This window comes from Lipophrys pholis (genome assembly GCF_963383615.2).
Source record: "Lipophrys pholis genome assembly, chromosome: 23".
NCBI lineage: Eukaryota > Metazoa > Chordata > Actinopteri > Blenniiformes > Blenniidae > Lipophrys > Lipophrys pholis.
Genome location: NC_137645.1, coordinates 4,760,771 through 4,787,785, shown reverse-complemented (window position 1 = coordinate 4,787,785; position 27,015 = coordinate 4,760,771). Strand labels below are relative to the sequence as shown.

The 27,015-nt window shown below is 44.3% G+C and overlaps 1 protein-coding gene across 6 annotated transcripts in view; it reads right to left on the bottom strand.

Annotated features, from left to right (window-relative positions):
* Nucleotides 1-213: 213 nt before the first annotated feature.
* LOC308127892 (sodium-driven chloride bicarbonate exchanger-like) overlaps nucleotides 214-27,015 on the bottom strand; it is a 37,988-nt gene continuing 11,186 nt past the window's right edge. For 3 of the 6 annotated variants that reach the window (XM_080493290.1, XM_080493291.1, XM_080493292.1), the window contains 25 exons: nucleotides 22,884-22,965; nucleotides 18,004-18,147; nucleotides 17,731-17,872; nucleotides 17,419-17,579; nucleotides 16,432-16,620; nucleotides 14,699-14,787; nucleotides 14,226-14,383; nucleotides 14,025-14,112; nucleotides 12,801-12,947; nucleotides 12,162-12,262; nucleotides 9,624-9,798; nucleotides 8,874-9,007; nucleotides 8,521-8,766; nucleotides 7,223-7,328; nucleotides 6,733-6,894; nucleotides 5,731-5,844; nucleotides 5,352-5,513; nucleotides 4,992-5,243; nucleotides 4,463-4,531; nucleotides 4,219-4,392; nucleotides 3,970-4,092; nucleotides 3,714-3,778; nucleotides 3,443-3,556; nucleotides 3,142-3,179; nucleotides 215-2,154 (listed from right to left, as the gene is read on the bottom strand). In XM_080493290.1, the coding sequence (XP_080349416.1) occupies nucleotides 3,167-3,179; nucleotides 3,443-3,556; nucleotides 3,714-3,778; nucleotides 3,970-4,092; nucleotides 4,219-4,392; nucleotides 4,463-4,531; nucleotides 4,992-5,243; nucleotides 5,352-5,513; nucleotides 5,731-5,844; nucleotides 6,733-6,894; nucleotides 7,223-7,328; nucleotides 8,521-8,766; nucleotides 8,874-9,007; nucleotides 9,624-9,798; nucleotides 12,162-12,262; nucleotides 12,801-12,947; nucleotides 14,025-14,112; nucleotides 14,226-14,383; nucleotides 14,699-14,787; nucleotides 16,432-16,620; nucleotides 17,419-17,579; nucleotides 17,731-17,872; nucleotides 18,004-18,147; nucleotides 22,884-22,965 (3,210 nt within the window). In that variant the 3' untranslated portion in view covers nucleotides 215-2,154; nucleotides 3,142-3,166. Of the gene's footprint in view, nucleotides 2,155-3,141; nucleotides 3,180-3,442; nucleotides 3,557-3,713; nucleotides 3,779-3,969; nucleotides 4,093-4,218; nucleotides 4,393-4,462; nucleotides 4,532-4,991; nucleotides 5,244-5,351; nucleotides 5,514-5,730; nucleotides 5,845-6,732; nucleotides 6,895-7,222; nucleotides 7,329-8,520; nucleotides 8,767-8,873; nucleotides 9,008-9,623; nucleotides 9,799-12,161; nucleotides 12,263-12,800; nucleotides 12,948-14,024; nucleotides 14,113-14,225; nucleotides 14,384-14,698; nucleotides 14,788-16,431; nucleotides 16,621-17,418; nucleotides 17,580-17,730; nucleotides 17,873-18,003; nucleotides 18,148-22,883; nucleotides 22,966-27,015 lie in introns of all 6 variants that reach the window. The other 3 variants (XM_080493287.1, XM_080493288.1, XM_080493289.1) reach the window with 1 other exon arrangement.

The window sequence follows — 27,015 nt, the reverse complement described above, 5'->3', positions numbered from 1 at the left end:
GGGGGGGGGTTGGCTCTGCCTCTGGGTAAAATGAAGCTGGATAATGGAGAGATACAATGACAAGGGTGAAAACAAGTCCAATTCAAATATGGCCTCCACCTCCTGTCTGAGAAATGCATACCTTTCTTCCAGAAACAAGCGCTGCCCACTACCTGACCTCTGACCTCCCTGCGGACACGTAGAAGGGGTTAAAATGAAGCACCAGGTCACCTCAGCGGTTTCATCTCTTTATTGACGCTCTCACTCTCTCTCAGTCGCTCACTCTCGCTCTCGTTAAACAAATCACAGTTGAACAACAGATCTGAACTCATAGGTCTCTATACAGGTGACTTCAATTATTAAACAGAAAGTGTACAAGCTAGTACTACCAAATTTAAGGCAGAATTCCTCACAGAAGTGGTCAAAATCGTCGATATTGATATAATGTTTGACCCATTAGTAGTTTTGCTAATCAACTAAGAACCATCGACAATGGGAAAAAAACATCTACAACAAAAACCTGAATTCAACACCGACTTCATGTTAGTAATATATTAGTAACATTGTACATCAACAAAATATACTATGTATTATACATTGTTAAGATTCTTTACCATTTATTACATGTTGCCCTTCCCAGAAAAAAGGTATTATTGCATCTCTAGAAGTAACCGTGGTCCTGCAGCCAGTCAGTGGAGACTGCGTCACCGCCATGCAGGTGTTTTTCATTTTTTACAAAAACAACTGGCTTCAGATGCTAACGTGCTGAGGGTCGTTTGGAGAGGAGATCACACGTCCATGGATGACACTTACTGACAGGATGACGACGAGCACACGGGTGGAGAATGTGGAGCTTTTCTGTACACTCGCCTAAAAAACAGCTTTTGCAAAGTTGAGAAGCTTTTTTTTTTGTTTGTTTCTGGGTTTTTTGAGGTGACGGGGGGGGGGGGGGGGGGGGGTCATAAAAAGCCAAGGCCAAATTCCTGAACTACACTGCCATGCTTGTTTGACGATGTCCTTTCCTAAAAAGCTGCCCCAGAAATAAAAGAATTAACTAGGAGATTAGTGATTAGGAATTGTAGCGAGAGTTCGAGGATCCAGATTTACAGACTTCATTCCAAAACCTCAGAGCAGTTTTGATATCTAAAGATATTTAAGTAGTTTTGCTATCATTAGTACACAAACACAGTGAACTTTTGTAGGTTTTGACACCTCGTCGCAAACAAATGACACAAACTAGCTTTGATTCCTAAATCTAGTAGTTTGTCGTTTTGTCTCAACACGACATAAAAGTCGAATAAAAATACAGAGATTTAAAAAGCCCAACAAGCAGGAGCTTCAATTTTAGTGAAATTTGAACTCGGCACACAAATCTCCCAGAAACCATTTGTTTAACCCTTCGGGGACGAGCTCAGGAGGAAGACGGACATGTAGACGTGACACAGCAATAGAGAAGACGCTGGAGTGATATGAGGAGTCACTGTCACAGAAAAACCTTGACATATACAGAATATATAAAATGTATATTTAATACTTTTGAAAAAAATGACGAGATTCGCTCCGAGGCCGACTCCTTCAGATACCAGTGAATTCCGTCAGTGTTGGCAAATATCTTAGTGTGTCCCGATGTGAGGTGCTGAATTCAGCATTAAACAGCTCCACATAAACTCCACACCCCGTGGCAGGATTTCCAAAAAGGACAACTCGCAGTTGTTGCTGGAAAAATATAAAAACATACAAAATACAAATAAAAGTTTAAAAATTTTTTGAAAATTTCTACTTAATTGGCCCACGAACGCAGCAGATACTGGAGGTGTTGTCTAATTCTGGCTTTCTTCTGTTGCTGGTATCACCAAACACTGATATACACTGAGGAAGAGGAGCGGCGGCGCTCGGCTTCCTCATGCTAATACTGACTAACAGATTTTTCTTTGATTTACACAACTTGCACACAGACTTACATGACGAAAAACACAGTGTAGCACAGTACAAAGGTGGTTGAGTGTGGCACGGTATCGCTTTTTTGTGTATTTTTTATTTTTTTTTTCTTCTTTTTGATCTACTGACTGACAGCACGGTGGCGCCGCCAGTATGTGTCATCACAAACTCGTCTCCCTGTCCAAGCTCTTGTCATGCCTCCGCCGCTTGTGTCGCTTCTCGCCGCCTCTGGGAACGCTGCGCGGGGGGGAGAAGAAGACGCCGGTTACAACGTGAGCAAACTCAACTCAGCTCAGTGTTCGGTGACATGCACGCATGCAAACACGTCCGAGAAAGCGCCGTCACGCACGGCTCGCCCCAGACGATGTGGTTATTCTGAAATCGAAGTGCGTCGTGGTGCAGACAACATGCTCACGCCGCTCCGGCAGTGCGAAAACTCACGCTGTGAAGTCAGTCGCAATCATTCCTGTTTCACAGGAGTGTATCAGGGCCGCCACGACGAACAACCACGGGAAAACAACAAGTCAAAATGTGAGGAACTGAGGTGAAACACCAAGAAAATGTCACTTCCACACTTTCACTTCATGTTGATTTGACTTTACTTTGTTGTCAATGTTTAGACTGTATTGTTGTCCTCTGGACTTCATTGTGAACATTTAACTTCATGGTGGAATTAAGGAATTTATTATTGACTTCACTGTTGACATTAGGACTTTAGAGCCTCGTTCTGCAGGTTTCTTCCTACAAAAATGGAGTTTGGGACTTTCCACAGTTGCTTATACTTATCTATGTGGATTTGTTGGGTTTTCTCTGTAGAAGTGCAATGAACTGACTTTGTTGTATTCGGCGCTATATACATAAAGCTGAATTGAATAGAATTGTTGACATTTGAATTTGATTCTTGTTTTAACTTGACTATTGACATTTGTGCTTTATTGTTGACATTTTAACTCCTTTGTAATTGGACTTTTGAAAATGTACATTTTTACTTTATTGTTGTTCTCTTCTCATTTCATTGTCGCTTTTTTTTTCTTACTCTATTTTATATTACCGTTACAGTTTTGACTTTGCCGTCAAAGTTTCATATCTGTTGACATTTTGACTTGTTGAAGCTTTGTCTTCCCTTCACACGGCCGTAGTACACTGCTGCACCACTCTCCCATCATGCAACACCGAGCAATCAGAACACAAGCATGCTGACGGGCGCTGCTGGGACCGGCTTACCTTTGGGATTTCAGCTTCTGAGCGGTTAGGAAGGGGAGCTTAGGGGTGGGATGGAGCGAGAAAAGCAAGCGGGAGACGCTATGTTAGTCTACTCCGCAGGAAATCCGCCAGGCCAGGGCTGCTGCTCTTACAAATAACACGCCAGCTATTGAGCTTCGTGGAAAAATGTAACGTCAATGTTTTACAGTATTCCAATACCAAACACCTGCCACTGCTGCGGGCCTGCAGGAACACACTTAGCATGTCACCTCAATAAGAAGCGTGTGAAAGAGCGATGTGGATCAGAGTGTATGAGGCTGACCTTTTAGTGCTGGCTTCCTTCTTGGCACTCTCAGCAGGGTTGACACTCTTCCACACATTACCAAACGATCCTTTGGACATCTCGTCAGTGATGTTGACTGTGGCTGGATCACTCCTTCACACACAAACACACACATTTATCTATCAGAAGGACGCAGGTCAGTTTAATCTTCACACCAGAGCAAGCAAACTCACTCTGCTGCACACTGACTTATGGAAAACACACGTTCTGAAACTGACCATCACGCAGATTTAAACCAGAAAAGACTTACTTGTAGTGTCCCTCCAGTGGCACTTGCACAATGCCCTCCTCCTCTGCAATAATACTGTGCTCCTCCTTGAAGCGGAAGGAAAACAGAAGGTTGGTGCTGTGTGTGTGTGTGTGTGTGTGTGTGTGTGTGTGTGTGTGTGTGTGTGTGTGTGTGTGTGTGTGTGTGTGTGTGTGTGTGTGTGTGTGTGTGTGTGTGTGTGTGTGTGTGTGTGTGTGTGTGTGTGTGTGTGTGTATAAAGCGGCGGTTTTCACTGCACCTCTTGTGCAGCATCCTCCAGCTTCTTCTTCTTCCACTCCGGCATCAGGTCGTCCAGCCAGCTCAGCTCCCGCTTGCTGAAGATGAAGTCCAGCAGCTTACGAATGAACACGAGAGCCAAGACCTGGAGAGGCAGGAGGAGATTATTGACGGAGGGACGTCCAGAGGACAACAGACAGACAGACAGACAGACAGACAGACACACACACACACACACACACACACACTCGTGTGAACATGCATCTTTTACCATCATGGGGAAAACAATAGCCGCCTTGGAGGTCTTGATGATCCAGAGCAAAGCCAAGCAGCTGAGCTGGACGATAGTGAAGAGGTGCACCTTCCTCAGGGGGACGTGGCGCAGGTAGATGAAGTCCGGCTGGTGTTTGGTGGGCATGCCGAAGAGCTTCACACGGTCGAAGAACTGCAAAAAATACGTGTAAGAAATCCGCTTGTCGGGTTTGTACGGGTCAAGAGAGGCTGCAGAAACTCACCTGGATGCCTCTGAGTGACGAGGCTCCCATGTAGAGAAAGACTCCGTACAGCACCGGCATGGGGATGAACTGCAAACACAAAGACACATTCAGCTTTTAAAGCTTCAATTGTGTTGATGTGACGGCTAGAAAAGGGTAAAAGACAAATACAAAATAGAAGAGTTGAGTTTATAGATATGCCAACTTTATGGCCAAAAGAGTCATTTTAGAAACTTTCCACCAAATTTAGTCTGTCTGGAGCCATAATACAAGTTAAACCTTTAAAATTAACATGACATGGCTATATATATATATATATATATATGGAAAATAGTCTGGTGTGCAAATAAAATGAAAACAAGATAATTAAAATTACAATAGAGCTTCCAGGAGCCAGGGCAGAGGGGCTAAAGAGTTCAACCTTGATGCTGCTCATATACAGCCTAAGTTTATACCTACAATCTGCAGCAGTCTGTTATTTTGCATTTGAATGAAGGAAAACCTGGGAATTGTTTTATTGTGGTTGACGTTGAGCGGTTGCGTTCCCGACCTTGAGCACAGACGTCATGAAGACGGAGCAGCCCATCAGGGTGAAGATCATCAGGCCGGTGAAGCGCTGCTCCCGGATGCCCAGGAACTTGGGCTGCTCGCCGGGCGCCGAGCACTCCGACTCCAGCTTCAGGCTGTTGACGTGGGATATGGAGAGAACGGTGGCGGCCACGAACCACGGCAGGCCCATCACCGAGCACACGCCCAGCATCACGCCCACCACGAACAGGTCCAGGTGGTAGCCGCAGCCTTTCTGCAAAGAGACGAGAGGAACGACGATATGACAAGTGCAGAAGGGAGAGAGCGTCTCCAGCAACCTGGACGTGAAGAGAGCGTGAAGAGCAGGAGCAGCAGGCGATACCTTCAACTTGTGCTCCTTCCTGTTGATGATGACGGCCGTGATCTGCTGGTCCATGAAGATGAGGATGGTGCAGAGCAGAGCGGGGATGAAGGTGATGATGGTGGTCCACCACGGGTTGGGTCCCACGGGGTTTATGACCCAGCCACGATCATCTCTGGTCGGCTGGACGCAACAATGACAGCATTTCACGGTTAAAGTCTTTATATTGCAGGATCGTGCAAAATGTAAAACACAGATCAATTCTGACCATAAACTTTGGAGAGTTAATATGAAGCCTTTTGAATGCTGTTGAGGATAAGTGTCTAATGTAACTACCATTCAATTTAAGATTCCTGAGTGAGAGACAAGGCAGAATGACGTAGCCTGAAGGAGGATTTACTTTGAACTTGTTGGGGACTTGTAGTTTCGGCGAGGGGATCCCCAAGGCATAATCAATGAGCACCATGGAGAGGATGGTGATGAAGACCGCAAAGTCACTGATGATGGCTCGCACCTGGAATGAACACACACACACTCATTAAAGCGTTAAAGTGTAAATTAACAACGTCCTGGAGTTTACATCCATTTTCTATCCAAAATACTGTCAATTGTTGAATTCTCTCAGTAACGACTGAGGACCACTGTCTGATCATAACGAATAGTATTTGCAAACAAACACATGGTTTGCAGACAATCAATCAACTTCTTCACTCGATTAAAAGGTCAAATAAAAGACACTCAAATCATCTCACAAATGCACAATTTAAAAGAGGAAAAATCCTTATTTTATCACCGAGAAACATCCATCCATCACCGAAAAACAAAGAATTAATTCACCAAACAGTTGAATTTTGTGCGTAGTTTAGTTAGTTACTGTTCTGACGAATATCGTGTGCACATGAGTGACCAGGGAGTGGGAAAGCCTCAGCTTCCAAGTGGAGAAAAAAAAGAAAAACATCCAAAGTGGGAAAATTCTGAGATTTGACTTGATGAGATTTGTACTTGAGAAATAAGATTTCCTCATGAAATTAAAGGAAAGAAGAAGTCCAAACATAAAATTGACTTTCCAAGGCAGCTTTCCGTTGTCACGTAAGAATTCCTAACTCGGAAGTGGGAAATTCCCAGATGGTTCCAGAGTTCCCAGCCCCATCAACGGTCCACTCTGTAGCCTACAGATACAGTGACGCATATTTTCATGACCACCTGGTGGCGTTAGTGCACTGCAAATTGCAGTCTCTGCATCAAGCCGTACATTACACTCATGAGTGTCAGCTCAATGATAAATCATAGAAATTGCACACATAGAACCTGGCAGCTCAGGCCACAGCGTCGCTGCTGTGTCCCGCACCCGCCAGCAGGTGGCAGCCTGATCTCAACTCATGCAGTCACAGCTGTTTCCTACCTTGGTGGGGAAGTATCGGCTTGTCTTGAACTCCTTGAGGAAGGCGGACATGAAGACAGTGGAGAAGAAGAGCAGCACGCACCAGAAGAGGACGTCGGGGATGTAGGGGCCGTGGGGGCCGCAGGCGCTGCCCTCGAACTCCCCGTGCAACATCTCGCACTCCTACTGGCCGCAGAGGACATGAGGGTGAGGATGATGAGCGGCAATGGAGGTGATGGACGTCAGTGATGAGTTACTGAAGTCTGAACATGATCTGTCAGCCGGTGCTGGCTGCAGACGTGTGGAGGAGGAATAGAGCACGCCGCCACCGGCGGTGTGTCTGATCCTGATCCTCACACTGCGTCTTCTGCACTGAAATCCTCTGAAATCCTGCCCACATTCTCCCTAATCCCCCTCGTCTGGAATCATGACGCTTAACGATGAAGCCAGACACCGAAACGCAACCCTGACTCCTCTCTGGTAGAGCAGGTGCGTGGCGAGGGCTCCTTACCTTGACCTCCAGCATGGTCCAGTTGACCTCCGAGGCTGTGATGTTGCTCTCCTCCCAGAAGCGAATGGTCTCGTTGCTGGGGGTTCTCGGCTCCACACACGCACACCTACAAGGGAAGCATTCACACATTTTATCTGAAAACCTGAACATCTCCGGCCATCCATCCCTCTAGAATAGAAACCAACATAAGGAGCTCTTGGCGTGACACGCAGCCAGCTTGTGACGGGGGATGATGGACAGCGCTCCCGACACGGGATTATTCCCCATAAAGCAGAACCATCACTGATAAACGGATGGTGCGTCTGCTATGCGGCGTCGCCATCTGTTGTTTCGTGACGCAGCAAAACGTATGAGCACGTGGAGGCAAACGTTCAGGAGACACAGCAACAACCGGACAACCAAATCATTTCCAACCCAAACTGTCAGACTAACAAAAGAATATTTAATCTAATCTGAAGCCAAGTGAGCTGCTGTGTTCGTATAAAGAGCAGACAGTGATCAAGGATGAAAGATTAAAGCCATAAACGGTGTGAAGTGGAGGTAAATAAAGAGCTTTAAGATCAGGTCCTGGCAGATAAATGCTGCACACTTCAAGTCATAAAGTCCTGTTTTGCTGATTTGCATTATTAGTTCAATGTCGCCACCTTGAGTTCAGAAATATACCCTTCATGATCTATTTAAAAATGATGTCTAAAAAGTGAGTTTTTAATTTTTTGAATAAAAAATGTGTCTTTTGTTTCAGAATTCAGATTTTTTCTTCAAAAAGTCAACTTTGTTCCTGGATCCTTCAGTGTCAGATGGGTTTACTCCCTTTTGCTTCCCAAGAAATACTGTTTTCCTCATGATTTTGTCTTTTATCTCAAAACAAGTCTTTAATCCTGGAATTCTAGATCGTTCCTCATAATTCCAACTGAAAATATTGTCTTTTTTTCTGATTTGTGTCTTTTTTTCCCCCCAAAAAATTAATTTTTATGTCATACTTTTGTTGGGTTTTTCAAAGGAAAATATGTCTTTTATCTCAGAATTTTGACATTTCTTTCAGAAGTTGACTTTTTCTTTTTTTTCCAAGATCTTGGCTTATTTGTACAATTTCTTTAGTGCTTATATTCCCCCAAAATTACTTTTTTCTCTGAATTTTTCCCCCCTCAAAACTTTGAACTTCTTTTTCTGTGACTGCCAAGGATGCTACCTTCTGTGAAGAAACTCAGAATGTGTCTTTTTTCATTCAGTAGCTCTAATCTTCTTCTGTATTATAACAATGTACTATGTAGATGGTGTTGAGCATAAAGGGAACTCACGAGTACTGCGTGAGCTTCTGGAGGTTGTTGTTCTTGTTGATGGGGTAGTGCACCCCCAGGTGGAGCAGCTTCTCCAGGGCCTCGTAGATGAAGATGATGCAGATGAGCGAGGCGAACGCCTCCTCGGTGAAGCGTGTGATGTAACAGACCAGCGAGCTGGCATCTGTGGCCACCAGCAGCAGGCAGAAGAAGGCCGTCCACAGGCCGATGCAGGCCCTCAGGGAGAGGTAGGACAGGCCGTACTCCCTGAGAAACACAGCACACACACACACGTACGCACGAAGTCACTCTCAGGGGAAAATCTGAGGCACAAAACACACCTATCCATCAAACAAAAGCACAAAATAACCTACTTGCAGAACTTGAAGAGGATTTTCTCGAACACGAGCACCGGCCCCGTGCTGCCCAGGATGGTGAGGGGCTGACCGGCGAACAGAGAGTAGGCGATCCCAGTCATGGACGCCCCAAACAGGGACTCGATGGCGCTCTGAAAACACATGTTCAAGTTAATTCAGGCCTGAATTTGTTCATGAACAGGGAAGCCGATATGTCGGAGGAAAATTAAATGTGTCGAACAGGGATGTCAAACTAATCTTAAAACAGTTTGAGCTGAATGTGAACAGAAGAGCAACAGAATCAGTAAACTGGAAAACTTGTTTTGCACAAGTAGATATCAGCATGATCGGTATTCCTTATAAGGTCACGGATAATAAAGAATCATATGAAGCAGGTGTCAAATTACAAACATTGTGCTGTTGCGTCTCAGGAGTCCAGCACTGTTTAAATGGACTCAAATCGTTAAATTGGGTATCATGTGACTGAAAAATGACGATTTCAAAAGCTAAAAAAAAAAAAAGAAAAAGGCCGTCATTTGTTGAATCAGTACTTGTCCCTGCATTCTGCATCACTGAAATTGCACAGAATTTTAAACTACCTCCTGAAGATCTAATTACAAGCTTCCTTTGAGTGGGATGAGCTGTTTAACTGTGGTGCTTGTCATCCGTCCACCCTCCATATCTGGACATTTAAACAACCGTCTGACTCCGGCTCTTTCTAAACTCTCTCCCCAGTGAAACCTCACACGCCGAAAGCCCAGCTCTTACCACGCGGCCCTCCGTGGCCTCGCCCAGGAGTCCTCCGAAGGTGATGACGGGCGACATGCAGGCGCAGTAGAGGAAGAGGAAGGAGGCCAGACACTGCAGGCTGATGGCGTCAGTGTAGTCGGACAGGTAGTGCGGCGCCTTTCGCTTGATGTCCAGGATCAACCCACCGAACAACCTGCAATCGAACATATTGCTCCAGTTCCACCTTTTCTCTGCATTCAGGGTGTGCAATATTATTTCAACAGTCTATAACACTGTTGACAATAGCACTTGTAATTTTCCCTCAAGTTTAAGTTTTTTTTTTTGTGCTTCTAATTTCTGGTTTGTTGTATGAAATAATTTAGTTAAATGTAATCCATCATCAATGATTGTGCATGAAAACACAAGCTATGACAGTTCAGTCAGTCTCATTCCATTGATTTTTGGCCTCAGGAAGGAAAATCCAGGTCGCTTACAACAACAAACCAGGCGAGAAATCGGGGCGTTATTATGGACTCAGACCTGATATTCAACAACCACATTAAGAAAATAACAAAACTGATCACCACTGGAAAAGTATTGCGGGAAGAAAAAATGAATCTAATCTAAAGTATTGAATGGTCTTGCACCTAAATACATATAACATTTATGCGTACAATTACAATTTGGGCCTTTATTTGCTCAAGATTTCCATTCTATTAGATGATGTTATTGTGTTTTTGCTCTTGGACCGAATTGATTCCATCATACTCGCAGTCTGAGACTGATTTGATTGTTTTTGGTCATTCTTGTGCTAACGTATTCATATTATGAATAATGTTTAAGACAACAAAAAGGTCCAATTGACCTGATTCAATTGTTTTGAGATGTGTCCTCTCCGGACAAAGGTGAATATGCATAGATTCTGACATTTATGAGACAAACACCCTCAGAATGATGCAGGAACTGAAAAGAGCAGATTTGAGGAGGAACCACGAGTGACTGACCCACAGTTCTGTTTATCACAGATAATCTGCTGCATGCACATGACAGAGTGTGGAGGCCCTTCTTCCCACTGCAGTGAAGTGCTGGCCTATTTCTGGTCTGTTTCCAGTATTCATTAAAGCGAGGCACATGACATTGTAGTGAAAAAGTAAAGCGTCTCCACCGTGTGTTGTTTATTTATGAGTGTGTCAACTCGTGCGTGTTGCTCTTGCACGCTTTCAGCGAGTGCGGCATCTCCTGCCGCAGCACACCGGGACAGGGGGCGAGCCGGCTGGAGGCAGTTGCCATGGCAACATAAGGCGGGTCCTCACGATGGGAGTTTGATTTGAAAGCGGGCTCCGGGCCAGCCTTACGCTGGGACGGGAGGCTGTACCGCAGCGCTGCAGCGGCACATCACTCCGCTGCTTTGAAAGCATCAAGATTCAAAACCAGGAGCCTCAATCAAGGTCGACGTTTAACCTTCTAACCTCCTCAACAGGAGGAAACTTCCACCAAGTTAAAGCTCTTTACATTTTCTAATTGTGTTTTTACACGCATGATGCCAAAGTCTTATAAAACAATAGAATTTGTCTTGTATTCATACCTCGTTCTCTTTTATGACAACAAACAGAGCTCAGGGAACAAAGTTAGAATCTGACGAAAAGAAACAAACATTTCTCTTTCCGTCCCTTTTTCGTAACCCCACTCACAAATAAGGAAAAACAATATAGAAAACATTGTTTTTATTAAATACTTTCGAAAAAGCGTGCATATTCTTCTCCCAACATGGACTTGAACTTATTTTTGGAGTTGGCATTATCTTTTTACTTTTTCTTTAACGTTTAATACTTATATACCATGTTGCCTCATGTAAAATGAACACAAGAGGACAAACAGTAAAGAAAACATTGTCATGAAATAATGAAATAACTTGCCTATAATGTAATCAAACAGAAAAAAGACTTTCCTGACTAGTATTTTAAGAGCGTGTTGCATGGAATTCATTCTTAATGAATAAATATCATGAATATGCCATCCACCGTATCCATTTTTGATCAGCAAATACATGCATTAATACTGGGCTGCAGTTACTTATCAGCTTATTAAATCATTCTTGTATCTCTTGATAGGTGCAAGTTAGAAGCTTTTCATTCAGAAGTGAAGCTCTAATAAGCCTTTAAGGTGATGCGTTATGACTTATTGACTGAATTACATCAGCTCTTAGTGAAATATTCACATCTCTTCCTTGAAATGTGACTGAAGAGAACTGACATGGGATCGCTGGAGTAATTAAATAGTTAATTTGTGAGTTTTCTAGTCAAACGGACGTAGTGTAATATTTCCCTCTGAGCGGTGAAGCAATACGAGTATGAGAAACATAAATCCGTAGTTGAGTACAACCTTTGAGAGGATGTACCAACTCGCACTCGGCCCCATAGCGTGCTTTGTCTGCCAGTGTGCTGATGCTGAATAATAGAGCTGTGTTACAATATTAAAGATATAAAGTGGTGAATTAAAGCTCAAACTAAAGCTGTGTGTGCTTGAGTTGAATGTTCAGGAGCGGCCTTCCTCTTCGGGGGAATGAATCTAACTTACTTCCCCGTGCGCTGCAGCTCAGGGCCGCCGTGCCCTCCGTGCTCCTCCGAGTCTCCCAGATCCGCCACTCCGTTGGGAACCGGGGGAATTTTCCGCTTTTCCTGCAAGGTTAAGATCACTGTCAATCAACTGTCAACCAGTACGGCGGTAAGCCTCCGCGGATGCTCGTGGACAACAGATGTTACCTCTGGAACACTTTTAAACGCAGAATGATTGATCGCATCTGCACAAACTGGGATCGTTCTGCAGCGCTCTGCATCAGCAGAGCAATCTAACAGCACAGTGGTGCGTCGTTAATACACTACAGGAGCCTAATGACTAAAAAGAGGAAAGAAAAACAAGACCTGGAACAACCTCTGCACTCTTCTTTGTTTAATCTGTTAGATAACAACATTTCCCTCCCCAACCAAAGATGGCGGATCTCTTTTCAAAAGGCGACCAAAATAACTAATGAAGGGAAATCACGAATGTTTTGAACGGGATTGAGAACAGAGCCCTGGGGAGGGGCATCAAAGCACACAGCACAACGCAGCGGAGATTAGAAGGGAACGCAGATGTTTAAATATGTCTCAGCAGGCGGGGCTCACAGGCGTCTAATGGAAATGTCACACATGCGTCTGCCTGACGGGGAGTGTTTACCTGAGAGGGAACGTTTTTCGGAGGCTCTATTCTGATGGAGGGGTCCCACTCTCCGGGGGGCAACACCGTCACCTGATCCAGAAACTCGTCGATGCCCGCCACGAGGTCGTTCCTGTCTTTGGCCTTATAGGCAACATCATGGAAAACCTGCGTGGGAACACAAACAAACAAACAATTACACACGATTACACTCACTCTGTGCAGCTGAAGGTCACAGACGGGCTGGAACCAGCTCTGGACTGTGTGGGTCAGTGGACCGGTTCGCTCATTAACTTCAGCAGAAGTTAGTGGGAGGAAGATGCTCTATAATCTGGGTGACGTTACAGTTGCTAAACTTCAAGATTTGCCGATATAATTTATTACTACATTTGACTTTATCCGACTCCTTCATATAAAAAGGGATATTTGTGCAGAATTCCTCCTGCTAATGTCACTTTATTCCAGATTATCCATCCACTCTTGGCAGAAACATAGACTATTTTCATGCATCCCAAAGGGACACTGCTAACACACACACGTACACACACACACACATGCACACCCAAGGGAACATCTGGTTTGGATCGTAGTGAGAAACACTGGCTCATAGCTGCAGTGTGGGAAATCTGCTGTCATGCTTTTTATATCATACCCATCTGATCCCTGACGGCCATTTTTGCTGTTGTTTCTTCTGCTTTTTTTAAACAAAGGTTAACGGTCGGGTTCAGTTAAAAAAGAAAATCTGAGCGTGGAGCTGGTAGGTGGACTGAATTAGTGCATTGCATCACACTAATGCTAAATAGTAAGGCTATTAAATGAAATGTAATGTTTATACATCACATATCATTATCAGGGCCAGGATCCAACACTTAAATGATGGTTGAGGATATTGTCACTGTGAGTGGCCGCAGCAATTAGTTAATATTAGTTGATATTCACGATCACGTACGGCAACATCACCCAACGTGAGAATTAAACTTAACGAAGTACTTCTAGCACCTGAAGCGAACCGAGTAGTGAGTTGTTTCACTCAACCAAGTACTTTTGGCACCAAGTTGTTTTAGCAAGTGAACTGAACAAAATACTTCGAAATCGAAATCTTCCTGAGTAGTTATTAGGTGATCTAATCTAAATCTACTCAGGTTATGTTGACGCTCTAAGTATTTCTGTCACATAAGAGTTTAGTTTGGTGCATAAACGTGAGTAAGTGAACCATCGAAACTTGCCCTTGTTGTTGGGCCTCACCTCGTCAGTCATCAGAGTAGCAATCGACCGTCCGATTTCATGATACTGTGGCCCTTTCCCCAGAGGCCCGAGCAAGATGAAGAGAAACCTGCACAACACAGAGAATGACTCTTGGTAGAAACCAGGTCCTTTTCAGGGTATTATCTGCACATTTCTCTGGACCATACAAAGAATCGACAGTGAGAAACGTGGCACACGCACCTGGTGGTGATGGGAACTTCGGCAAGGCCGTTGAGCAACACGGCGGGAGCCAGGCGCACGAACGCCACCACGGGACGTTCCAGGAATTCGAGTTCCCCAACCAGGACATTAGAAGCCTCCGCACCAGGAGGGATCTTCTTCATGAAGTGGAGGTCAATCTGTCAAACCAAAACAAAGTAAAGCAACGTGCCATCTCTTCCCAAAAGGTACGTTACGCAAGGTTTTTACGGCCTGTCGTCTCAAAACAAATCAACAATCATGCCTGGAGACGACTGTAAACACAGTCCTGAAAACACAGTCCTGAAAACAGACGCTGCTCCTGGTAAATTCTCACCAGTTTCCCAGGGTAGGAGGCGTGTGGCGACCACTTCTCACGTAACACAAGCTTGGTTAAATATACAGCGCTGGTTATGTGTGTGGCTATCAGTGGCTGTGGATAAACAGCGGGACCAGCAGGGGGTCCAGGCGCTCACCTTGCTGAAGTCCACGGCGCTGTTTTCTCGGCTGACGTCCTGTTTGCCCTCGGTGTTGGCTGGCTGAGACTGAGGTGAGACCGTTTGGCCTGTCAGGCAGAGCAGGGAACCAACATGAGTTTTCACAGCTCGTTACGCTGCCTCTTTCCCACACAGAGACAAAGGCTTCCAGTGACCGACTGCAGGGTACAGTTACTTTCTCTGAAAAATGTGATACAGCACCGGGCCTTTTTGGTGAATAAAATAATGTTCAGCTCTATAGCAAAAGGCTCAATATTGCATCCTTTTTCAGAGTGCACCGAGTGTAGAGGTGTAATAGATTTAAATAGCAATAATGGATGCACAGCATTGCAGTGGTAATCGTGAATTGTTGTGTTTAGAAAACAAGGTTCAATCTTTAACTTTCACTTCAGTGTCTGGTTCGACTCACATGGTGCTCAATAAGGAGCTGCATTCACTTTGTTTCACTCAAATTAAAGATTGCACCTTTACAACGTGTGAAGTAAACCTTGCAGTTATCTCTATTAAAGCATTTAAAGACACAGATGCAGACTTATGTTATTTACAGTCTTTGTGCTGGATCCAAAACGTCTGGCAGGTAAACCAGTAGTGAGTAAATACTGCAAAACACTGATGTTTGTGTTATTGAGTTACTTACAAGATGGATATTTAGTGAGTTGCTGTCACTATTAGTAATTAGTCCGTTATTTCCAATGTGTCTATTTGGCTTTCTAGTCACAATTAGGACAAAAACAAAAAAGTGGAGAGTATCATCATCATCATCACCATCATCGTAAATAAAAACGGGTCCACTGAACGTCCTTTATGGCCATATTGCATGAATAATTCTGCAGTGCCCAAGTTTATTCCCAGATGTTAAAATGAACTGAAAGCTTTAAAGACTTTCAAGCTTTTGCATACTTAAAAGTATTTCCTTCGCTCCACTTTAAAGTCTCAAAAATAGAACAGCCAGAAGAACATTGCAACAGCCAGCTTTAAGATTGCAAAGGTTTCCCATCCCCATTGACTATATATAACCCACTTCTGGCCTCTCATGATAATACTCTCCTCTTTAATGTGTTCTTTTTACATACTATGACTACGGCTATCTCTAGACTTTGGCATCTAGTAGGCGCTCTGGTTGCCTGTGCAGACTTCCTGCTCTGTATCTTCCTGTGAGATGGGATAGTAGCCTTGTGCGAGTGCCTGAAGGACACTAAGACGTTTAGTCTTGGTCTCGCCACGGGGCAGGTCGGTGGTCATGTGGCGTCTGCTCCTGGAGGAGCTCTGGGGCGATGGAGGGGCGGACAGACAGGACACGCAACATACACACTGCTGATACGCCCGGTAGGAAAATCCCTTTCTGGTTGAAGCATTCTCAAAAGAAGTCTTTTCATGCACACACTTGGAAGGTTTTACAATTGAATTGCAGAATTCATTTACTGGGTAAGTAAATGGCACACACACACACACACAAACACACACACATGCACAAAACAGCGGACAAGGACAAACACAACAAGGAGAAACACAAACAAGAGGAGAAAATGAGATTTCCACACAGTAATAAAACGGTCACAAATCATGCAAAGGATTACAACATTATGCATAGAAACATGGTGGATTTTGTACACACAACATATATAATCAGGACGAAGAGGAGCGAGGATGGGAAACACTGTCGTCCAGACCCCTGACAGGTGTGTGCAGGCAAGTGCGCATGCTGTGCTCACCATTCTTGTCCATGGAGTGAGGCTCCGACTGCTTCTTGCCAATATCAGCGAAGGAGCGTACAATGGGGATGCGGTTGGCCAGCTTCTTGTGGTTTTGGTGGTGGTGCTGTTTGAGCAGGGCCTCGCGGATCCTCCTGCGCGCGTCCTGGCCCACGGGGCCGGACACCTCGTGCTGATCCAGAACCATGTCTGTGGATGCAAACGTGTGTCACGTGTGGTGCTGCATGGCAGCCAGCATCGCTAAGCTGATTACTCCAATAAAAGCTGCTGATTTAATCGTGACAAACCAGGTTGAGTTCAACATATCTCTGCGGCAGCACAGTTTTCGTCACAATCAGATAAAACATGTTTGTTTTTTTCCGCTGACCTTAAAAAACTGAAACACAGTTCCTTTATCCCTACTAAACAAGGCCACGCAGCGCTCTGCATTGTTTCACACTGAACCTGTTGACATGGCGGCATCCTAAACTCCACAGAACGCCTTTTAAAGGCTGCACAAGAGAGACAATGCCGGGCAGCGGTTTCTTTGACTTCACACCCAAAGTTCTCCTACGATCTTATTAAAATGTTTACGCTGGGATTATCCGCTGAAAAAATAGCAAAATGCACCATTGGACTTTGAAATAGTGCAGTAAATCATAATTTAAATCTACAGACGTAACGCAGATTTAGGGGAAAGTTAGAACTTTACACCTATAAACTAGTCCCCTAAATTATCAAATAAATATGTACACATAACAAATATATGGTGCATTTTAGAGCGGGAACATTCCATTTTTTAAACAGTGCTCTCAATTAAAATCGTCTATAAATGTGAAGAATTATTTTATGTTTGTACTTTTATTTACTAATATATGCTCCTATCTTTCCACAGAATACGTAGAATTAGAACATGAGAGGCTCCTAGAACAGAACCTTGGGGAACTCCTCGTGGCTTTTCTGGCCAATAACAAACACAGAGACTCATTTGTACTTGTTGGTTTTCACCTGCTATCTCCTCCAGTGAGTTGGCCCTCATGTCCAGCATCACTGTGCCGTTCATGATACAGCTGCGGAGCTCAAAAAGACTGTGTAGAGACAGAGTGGCGACGTAGGGTTTACTCCATCGCTCGCCGCCGTCTTCGACATCCTCCTCGAACTTCAGCCACCTGATGGGACGAAAAGACGCGCAGAACGTTGGAGCAGCTGCTTGAGTTGAGGTTTGTGTGGGAATCATTTTGCACAGTCAGAGAGAAACAAAACCAAGGTCTCAGGTGCATCAGAGGGAAAGATGACAGCTGGATGTCTGCAGCGCCGTACCTGGCCGTCTCCTTCCACTCTGCATCCTCGCCCTCCCTGAGGCAGATTTCATCCAGCTCGGTGAACAGGGCGTGGGGGATGTGCTCCTCATCGCCGTCCTCTGTCCCCAGCAGAAACTGCACTCTCTGAGCTGGCGTGTCTGCTGCAGAAAAAAAGAAGTTGTGGAACGAGGAGTTACGGAAAGAACAAATGGAAAAGACAGAGTATTGAAAATGGGCGATTCTGACTGTGTTGTCAGATAGGCGTCTTTTGAGAGCATCCGTGAACACCTACTGTGCGAAGGGGATTCTCGTCCATCGTCAGCCGAGGAGTCCCTCTCCTTGGACCTTTTCCGGTGTCTGTGACCGTGGTGACGGTGGCGCCGGTGCGACCTCCTGCCCAGGGGAACATGTACTCCGATGTAGAGGGTGCGGTGGCCTGAGGGGTCACGTCAGATTTGTCACAATGTCAATGACTGCATGTTTTATATTCAATCAAATTGAGTGAAACTAAACTGAACTGCAAAACACACTTTATGTTCTTCACAGCACACTTTAATATGACATAGCATGGCATCAAATAGCACTTAAGCAATACAATTCTTCAAGGGGTGACTCCTCAAAGTTAATCTCCCTTTATTCAGTTGCAAGGTTAATGGTGTTATTTTCTACATAAATTACAAAAGAAATCTCTTAAAAGAGGTTTACATACCATACTGTTTCCTCTAATAAGTCTCATAATAAACAATTCAAGGTACATGGAGTAATACAATCATTTCCATGCTACTAGTTTGTGGACAATTTGCCCAAAAATGCTTGAAAAAAGAGCAATTCAGACAATAAATGGCAATAAAAGCCATGATGTGAGTCTGTGAAGAACGAGAAGAGTATCACTTAACAAACTGCTTCCTCCAGGCCTCGCTGTGCCTGAAAAAAAAAAAAAAACTCTCCTCTTATGGGATGCTGTAATCGATTCTGGAAGGACTTCAGCCTTTATAATCAGCTATTTTCGTTTTACATTGAGGCAGCTTCTCAAAGGACAGCGTGCGATGTGAGCACTGAGGCCTTTTTCTGATGTGTGTGTGTGTGAGAGTGGAGCCACAGGGTCAGCGTGAAGATAATCCGAGCCGACTTCCCCCGCTCGACCACTGCTTCCTCCCCGCCCTCCCTCCAGCTTCGCACTCAAAACTACGGACACCCTGTTCTTCTTTATATGCCTACTGCAACATTTGAGAGGCCACTGAGGCCGGCAGAGCACCCTACAGATCCATACACTTGGGAGACACAATGTGGGATGAAATAAGTTGGTTATATTGCATCTGTAGTATTACGTATTAGTAGTACGATGTCTTGTAATACTATTTTGTACCACAAGATGGTGTGATGAAGCACTGTAGCCTCAAGAACAGCTTAACACTGCCTTCATGTTGCAACAAACTGCAGAAATCCGAGCAGTTTTACGTAGCAAAAAGGCTGCTCCTCTTTAGTCTGGTATACGAAATGGAACCAGATTCCAGGTCTCGGGATTTCAACATGGGTGTGATTGGCATAAACAGTGCTTTATTGATGTTTTTCACACGATAACCAGCTCGTACATGTTTCTGCAACTTCGATGACTGGACTTTCACGAATGAAAGCGATAAACGTATTAATCAAGGCCTGTAATTCATGCATGTACACATATCTCCAAATAGTCATTAAGATATTCACTGAGACAAGTTTACTTTTAATGGTTTTCATCACTTGTTCTTTGAAAAATATATCCCTTTCTATAATTACCATGGGAATTTACAGCATTTCAGTCCCTTATCATGAAATTACAGGTATATTTATCATGCATCACATGACAAGATGTGTTTTTATCTGTACACATCTGACTTCAGTTGGAGCTTCATAGGAAAACCCAAAGTTAATTGAAGTACCAGATTTGTGGCATTGGAAGAGTGATTAATGTTGGATTTAGCCAGATAACAAAAATAATCTCTAAAGCACTGCTGTCCAAACTTTCTTTCACTGAAAGCCACATATAAAAAACTATCAAAACAGCAGTCCATTTCTTTACTATGATTTAGTTTGCGGGCATAGTTGGACTCCTCTGCCTTGGATAGATTGCATATACTGGATTGTAGCCATGCATCTGGTTTTAATGGTGGCTGTTGCTGTTTTGCTTCATTATGTCTGATTGCATGTCTACCATATCAAGACCACAGGAGTGTTTTTAGCTCACAAACTGCGCAGGCGATGGGACCACACACGGACCTATTTAAAAAAAAAAGCCTGTCACATATTGAGACTGATTCAATGCCACCACGAGATTTAAATATGGCTCACCATCACCACTCACTGCATAATAAATAGTGACATACTGTGATAACTTACTCTAATTCTAGCTTTAAACTACAAACGTATAAGGGTTTAATATTCTCTAAAGAAGCATAACATGCCTTTCAAGCAACATTTAAACTGCTATTTCTGGTTCTGATTGCAATTTTCTGGAATTTACATTATTTTAACAGACATATCTTCTAAAAAACACAGAACTTGATCATAAATCAAAAAACAATCAAGTTAAAACGCACGATCTATACTTGTAAAGGAAAAATCTGTCATTTATTGAGCTGGAAAAGTTACAGAGACGAATTTCTTTATTTTGCCAGACACAGAGGAACCATTCCCCAGCGATCACGTTCAACTCTTTTTACTTACTCAAATACGTGACGAATGTAATCATAGCGTACTAATCAGATTGAAGCAATGAAGAAACATAGAATGAATCACTGGTGGCATCACCGTGTCAGTTTCACCAGGAGGAATCTAGTATCGAGGCTAAAGGGGGGGCTCATAAGAAAATCTACTAAATGCCAAAATCTATTTGTAGTGTTTGGTCAGTGCATGTAGGTGCATCCACCCAGAGCAAATCGCTGTTAGAGTTCAGTAAATAATGTATGTGTGTAGCAGAGGGGAGGAGGGGGACCGGCTCCAGCAAAGGTCCGGATATAAAGCACCTTGCAGAGGGCAGAATCAGGAAGGCAGCAAAGGAAAACGCAAAGGAGAGCAGAAGGGCTGAAAGTTCATGAGTCAAAGCAGAAAAAGTGTAGGACTTTTAAAAATAGCTCTCTTCCTCCCCAGGGCTTGATCTACTGCTGATGTCATAGGTTGTCGTCGTTCCTTTCTTCGGCTGCCATGTCTCGGCGGCTTCCAGTCAGACTCGGCCTGAATTCACGCAGCGCTCTGTGACGTGCTGGGCTCTGCTGTTCCACATCCGCAAGTCTTTGAGTGTGAAGTCATGTATGTGCTGCTTTAGTTCGCCGCTGCTTCCGATTGGCCGGGGGTGAGGGCACGTTCCGTCCCTTCTTTTTGCCGGAGCAGTACAACTGTGGCTGCTGTTTAACTGACATAGATTTAGTTAACTGGGCCAGAAGCCTTCAAAGGAAGATAGAAAGATATTTCAGGGTGCTAAGACAAAGCTGACCTTCAAAGATCTTCCAACATCTGGAAAAGGGTGGACCTCAGATTCAAACACCCCAATCAGATACAGTTTTAATGAAGGAAGCCAAGCAAGCACCAACAAATGTGTAGTCAAGAAAGTCAACAAGTAAAATAGGGGAACTCTACAATTGAAAGAATTGATATAGGGGTGCAAGTAATCTCCACAATTCATACACCCATCTCAAGATATTGACCATACATTGCCATATTTTCTAAACGAAACCCAACCAAAAACTCAATAGACAAAACAGCGAGCTCACGCCAAGAAAACACGACTATGTCATAATCAAAGATCATATGAGTTAACATTAAAAAAAGCATTAAATCAGAATGTCAAATAGTCAAAACTCAAAATTCTGAATACTGTCTTAGTATTTCAGAGATCAAACTGACTGAATAGATTCAATAGTGAAGCATCAATTCACCCTGAACAACAGTGGTTCTGACTGACAAAATCTCTGGAAAGCAATCATGCGCAGAAGGCAAAATATTGGTGAAATATTTGAATTGAAACATCTAGCTCTTTAATGCCTTGTCTATATGCATGTTAATCAAAATTGACTGAATCAAACAAAACACTGTTTTCTCTTTACTCTCCGTGCTATAGAAGCAGCTTTATTACAGTGATTACAGGCTTTCGTTGCACTCTCAGACAGCCAGGAGGCTGATGTTGCCGTGCAGCCACGGCGTTGCCACGGCGGCAGACAGAGAGGTAGTCATTATGGGAACCATCATCTAGGGACGGCGGTCCTCCAGATGAAAGTGGCACCTCGGTGCAAAGTGTCACAATCAAAGAGTCACATCTATTGCGGCACTCGTTGCTCGGAAACCGGAGCGAGCGGAGACAGATGGAGAGAACAAATTCTTCTTGGGGTTATAATGCACTTTGATTGTCTGCCAACACTTTCTATCACCTGAGCAATACAAGATCCAGATATCTGATCTTTACCATGTCATTATTCATTTAACTTTTCCCATTTGTCCATTCATTTTGTCTTGTGTCGTGGTGTCCTCTGTACATTGTTGTGCATGGAATCTACTATGCTGGCAGTTTCCGGTTAGCTGAAGCGAATGTCCTGACAATCACTGTTTTAACAAACTCGTGTTTTGAGGGAAAAGAGACCCTCAGTAATCCTGATCTGGCATGAGCATTAGCCTGCATGGTCACTGGATCCTACAAACTGTTGTTCTATATTAAAACTGGTGCAGCTTTAAAAATGATGTAGTCTGTTTTGGAAAGAATAAAAGAAAGCCCCTTAATAACAGTGTGTCTTTCAAGCTGATTTCTTTGTTTATTTGGGTGCAGAAATAGTCATCTCTGTCCCTTTCATGACGTCTGAAATGCTGGCGGAAGCAGCTGCATAGAGAAAAGCGTGCTCAGTCTTTGATGCTGTGCGACTCACAACCAAACCTAACATCCTTTTGTCGTGATTTGGACAGGTGGGCAGATAAGTTGTCTGGCAGCTCTGAGGTCTGCCGTCGCTGAATTTGGTATGCGAGGCCCGAATACTTCTTTGGTGATGGATAGATGGATGGATGGATGGATGGATGGATGGATGGATGGATGGATGGATGGATGGATGGATGGATGGATGGATGGATGGATGGATGGATGGATGGATGGATGGATGGATGGATGGATGGATGGATGGATGGATGGATGGAGCCCTCGGCGCCAGTTGTTACCTTCTAGTTCTTCCTTCTCAAAGTTGGTGTTGAGCATGGAGCGAGTGCCCCCACGGTCCACCACCGCCTCCTCATCAGTCCTCTGCGAAAGACACAAGCAGACAGGTCAACATTTTGTAGGGTTTTTTAGTTTTTTTGAGATTTTTGTGTTCCAACTTTTTGAAGACTTGCATTTTTCCATAAAATTGTTTGTAGATAAACAATCCTGAACATTAGCCATGCTTGAATCAACAGTACATTTCCCAATGGTGATCTCTGATGGCCCCCAAATGGCACCTGCCAATCTCAAGAGCTTGGCTGCCCCCCCCCACCCTCACACCCCCGCCCCTTGAGCACTAGAAGCAGTTGTATAACAACACAGCGTCGCTTCGTCTCCCCTCTCATTCGGCGTGTGGAAAGATGTGTCTCTAAATAAATACACATTATGAGGATAACTTCCACCGACTGTCACCATAGCAACAAACGGCAGCATTTTAAAAAAGCACGCTCATCTGCTAAGTGCCAGATTACGCCGCTTCTGAGTCACGGTTTTAACACAAATGCTTCATCGTGCGTAAGCCTTAAATCATTTAAATGCTCCGTCACCCACACCTCGCACAATACGGGGTTCTGGTGAAAAATGAGCACGCTCAGTGTGTAAACTGGGAAGAAGCAGCAAGGTGATAATGGATGCAGTGCAGTGTTTGGTCTGGCCGTTCTCGGCTATAAATACACGTATCAGCCGTAACATTCTGACCACTCACATGGTAAGTGATGAGTGGAATGTATTGGGCAAGAGTTGAACATTTTGTCCCCATAATTGATGTAAAGATTGAGCAAATTCAACATCTAACCAAATGTACATGCCTATATGACACGATGAGAGCATCTCCGAAACTGTGAGGTGTGTCTGATCAGCAGCGGTCAACATCTATCAAAACTGGACTCTTGTGGAAAAAAGGTAAAGAGTTGAGTTGCTGACAGACTGTGTTTTAAGCCGCATCAGTCAGTGTTGGTTCTGATAGGAAAAACATCCTACGCTGACCCCTGTCCACCAATGATAACACCAACAATGGGTACATGAGCATCGAAACTCGACCATGGATCAGTGGGGGAAGGCGGTCTGACCTGATTAGTCAGGGTGCATCATGGGATTGGGTTACACCAGTAGGGGTAATGTGATGCTTTGGACAATGCTCTGTTGGGGTCCCTTGTCTTGGGTTTTGACACTGTTACAGACCACTTATACACCTGTATTCCCTCCTGGCCTATTTCAGCAGGATGAGGCACTTTGCCACAAAACAACATTGGTTTAGGGATGGCTTAAGGAACACACAACAAGGCTTGGATACACCAGGGAAAACTAAAATTTTGTGGAAAAGGCACAGACAAACAAGGCACATCTGGCAACAAACAGAGACGGAGAACACTAAAGCGAAGCAAAAATATACTGTACTGAACACATAGAGGCAGAGAACATGAAACCAAAGTAGTGAGGTCTGAGGATTTGGCCCGCTTGAAAGTCATCAGATGTCAATACAGTCAAGTAAATGACCAAACAACTTCCAGCATTTAAAGGATCACCGGACACATTCAGAGGTCGAGTGGAGTCACTGTGTCAGGAGGATTTATGCCATAGAGGGTCTAGTTCATCCAAATTCATCCATTCAATATAAAGTCTGTAACTCTGAAAACTCCATCATACAGCTCTGTAGTATTTAGCTTAAACGTGGTGCCGCAGGTATCAACTCACGGTCACTTCAGTAATAGAGCAGTGGAACAGACAGTTAGAGCGTCCCTGAACAGAAAGAGACTTCCTGCTGCGGTTCTTATCAGATACAAAACCTCCACTACCCAGGGAGTCAACACCTCCGGGCCCCGAACACCAGAACAAAAAGTTGTCATGGCGACGCCTCCTCCATCACCTTCTGCCTTTCTCTGCCTTAGACTCGCTGTCCCCCCGCCATCTGTGTGTGTGTGTGTGTGTGTGTGTGTGTGTGTGTGTGTGTGTGTGTGTGTGTGTGTGTGTGTGTGTGTGTGTGTGTGTGTGTGTGTGTGTGTGTGTGTGTGTGTGTGTGTGTGTGTGTGTGTGTGTGTGTGTCATCTCATGTTCATTGTGGACCTCGTGAGTTCTCCAGACGTCCTCTGTGAGTTTGCTGCAGGTCGTCTCTCTGTGCACGGCTCCCGCTGCAGAGGTCACTGCGCTCATTAGCATCAGAAATGATTTTTGCCCGGTGGTTTCACCCACATAAGTCACACATAATACTGTCATATGATAATGCAAAATATTGGTGACAAACACATTTTTATGCATTCTTCCACGTCGATTTATAAAGTGGAAAAATAAACACCTTTACCTTTACCTGATGCAGTATCATCAGTACTCATCAACAGTACTTATAATCACTGCACAGTGACTACTATAGATATAGATTATTCAAAAGGAAGAATCTAGATGTCTTGATTAATCGCTTTTTTCTCCTTTCATTCAAGTAACGGTTAAATATATACGTCACTGCACTTTATGAGATTGAAAAAGACAAAAACAAAGCAACAGGTCAGGTTCAGGGTGAGCTACAACCTCAACCACCTTCTGACACGGTGATTCAAACTGTGTGGAGGGTCTTTAGCATATTTAAACTTCAGATGTGGTTGAATCAGAATAAATGACATGACCGATACGTGGCCTACTATTAACAATACACAGGTTTTTTTTTAATCAGTGTCCAAACCAATACGTTAATATAAATATTTAATTCATGCACGACTTGTTATACAACATTTTTTTTACTTTGTTGCACTGGGGCACTTTCACTAACATCCACACTCCTCCCAGCACTGTGTGTATTTAACTCCATATCCAGCCGTTGTGTTCAACGTGACCAGAAAGGAAAAACAACAGCCAAAGCATCATTATTCATCAGCATGCGGCCTGGTCAGCAACTCAGCAGGACCCAAAGAGCTCCTCCAACCTCTTTCCTGGAACTAAGACCTTTTAACAAAACATAATTAGGGCCACAGTTTTGTGTGGACAACATTAAATAGGATGAGGCACATAGTGTGACAAGAGAAACTTACTCATCAATCTCTCATCCTGCCAGATTAAGCAAAAGCACGCACACACACACATGGACGACCATGTGAGAGAGAAGCCAGCACATCGATGGAGAGCGTGCACAGATGCTGAGAGCTGGCAGACTGGGCTTTACTGTACATACGGACATAAACAGAGCCCCTCCCCTTGCGTCCAGTCACACACAGGCCCAGATGAGGATTCATCATCAGGTCCCTGTAAACAGATTTGCCTCGGTTTCCCCTGGCAGATGGTTAATGGTAATCTGACATGTTCTGACATTTTTTTCATTGTGGTAATTTAGTCGTTGCCCATGCCTCCGTGTTCAGAGTCACTCCCACTGAAGCTTCTGAAGGCCTCTATCACACAAGCTCATCTCTTAACTTTCTGGTGTTTCTTGCCACGGTGGCGACAGCGGAGATGTGAGTGACTGTGACGGGCCCGCCGGAGGAACGATGACTCCAAGCTGACACCGCCGGCCGGCCCACCGCCCCCCCGGGGGAAACTCCCTCAGTCTGAATAACACGCTGCGTCTCCCCTGCCCACGACCTGGGAGAGCTCGTCTGAACAGCACGAGTAAGCAACTCTAAAGGTTCAGCTCGAGTACGACCTGACAGCAGCAAGAGAAGAGTTTTAGAAAACAGGGTGTGGAATCGTCTCCATCTATCACACCGTGTCTCTGAGGTATCTGCTTTATAGGTCCTCCGCAGTCGTACTGCAGTAGCCACTGCACCAGGCGAGGAGGAACCTTTTTATGAGGTTCTGCCTGAAAGCAAAAGACAGTGTCGTCATATCTCACGAGGTGGAATGCAGGATGTTCAGTTTTGTTGTTTTGTTCTATGAGCAATGACGATCACTTTGATGGGGGAGTCCAGACCAAACCTGTGATGCTCAGAAAGCCATAATGTCAGTCAGCCTTATTCTTTCAATTCCTTCAAAATATTAACAACGTGAGACACTTTAGACCAGTCACTAATATTGTTCAGAGAGGAGAAAGATTTATGTTTCAGCTTCTTGCACCATAAACTCCCAGTATGTGAATCTCTCTCGCTTACTGCGTGTGAGCCAATTCACTTATAA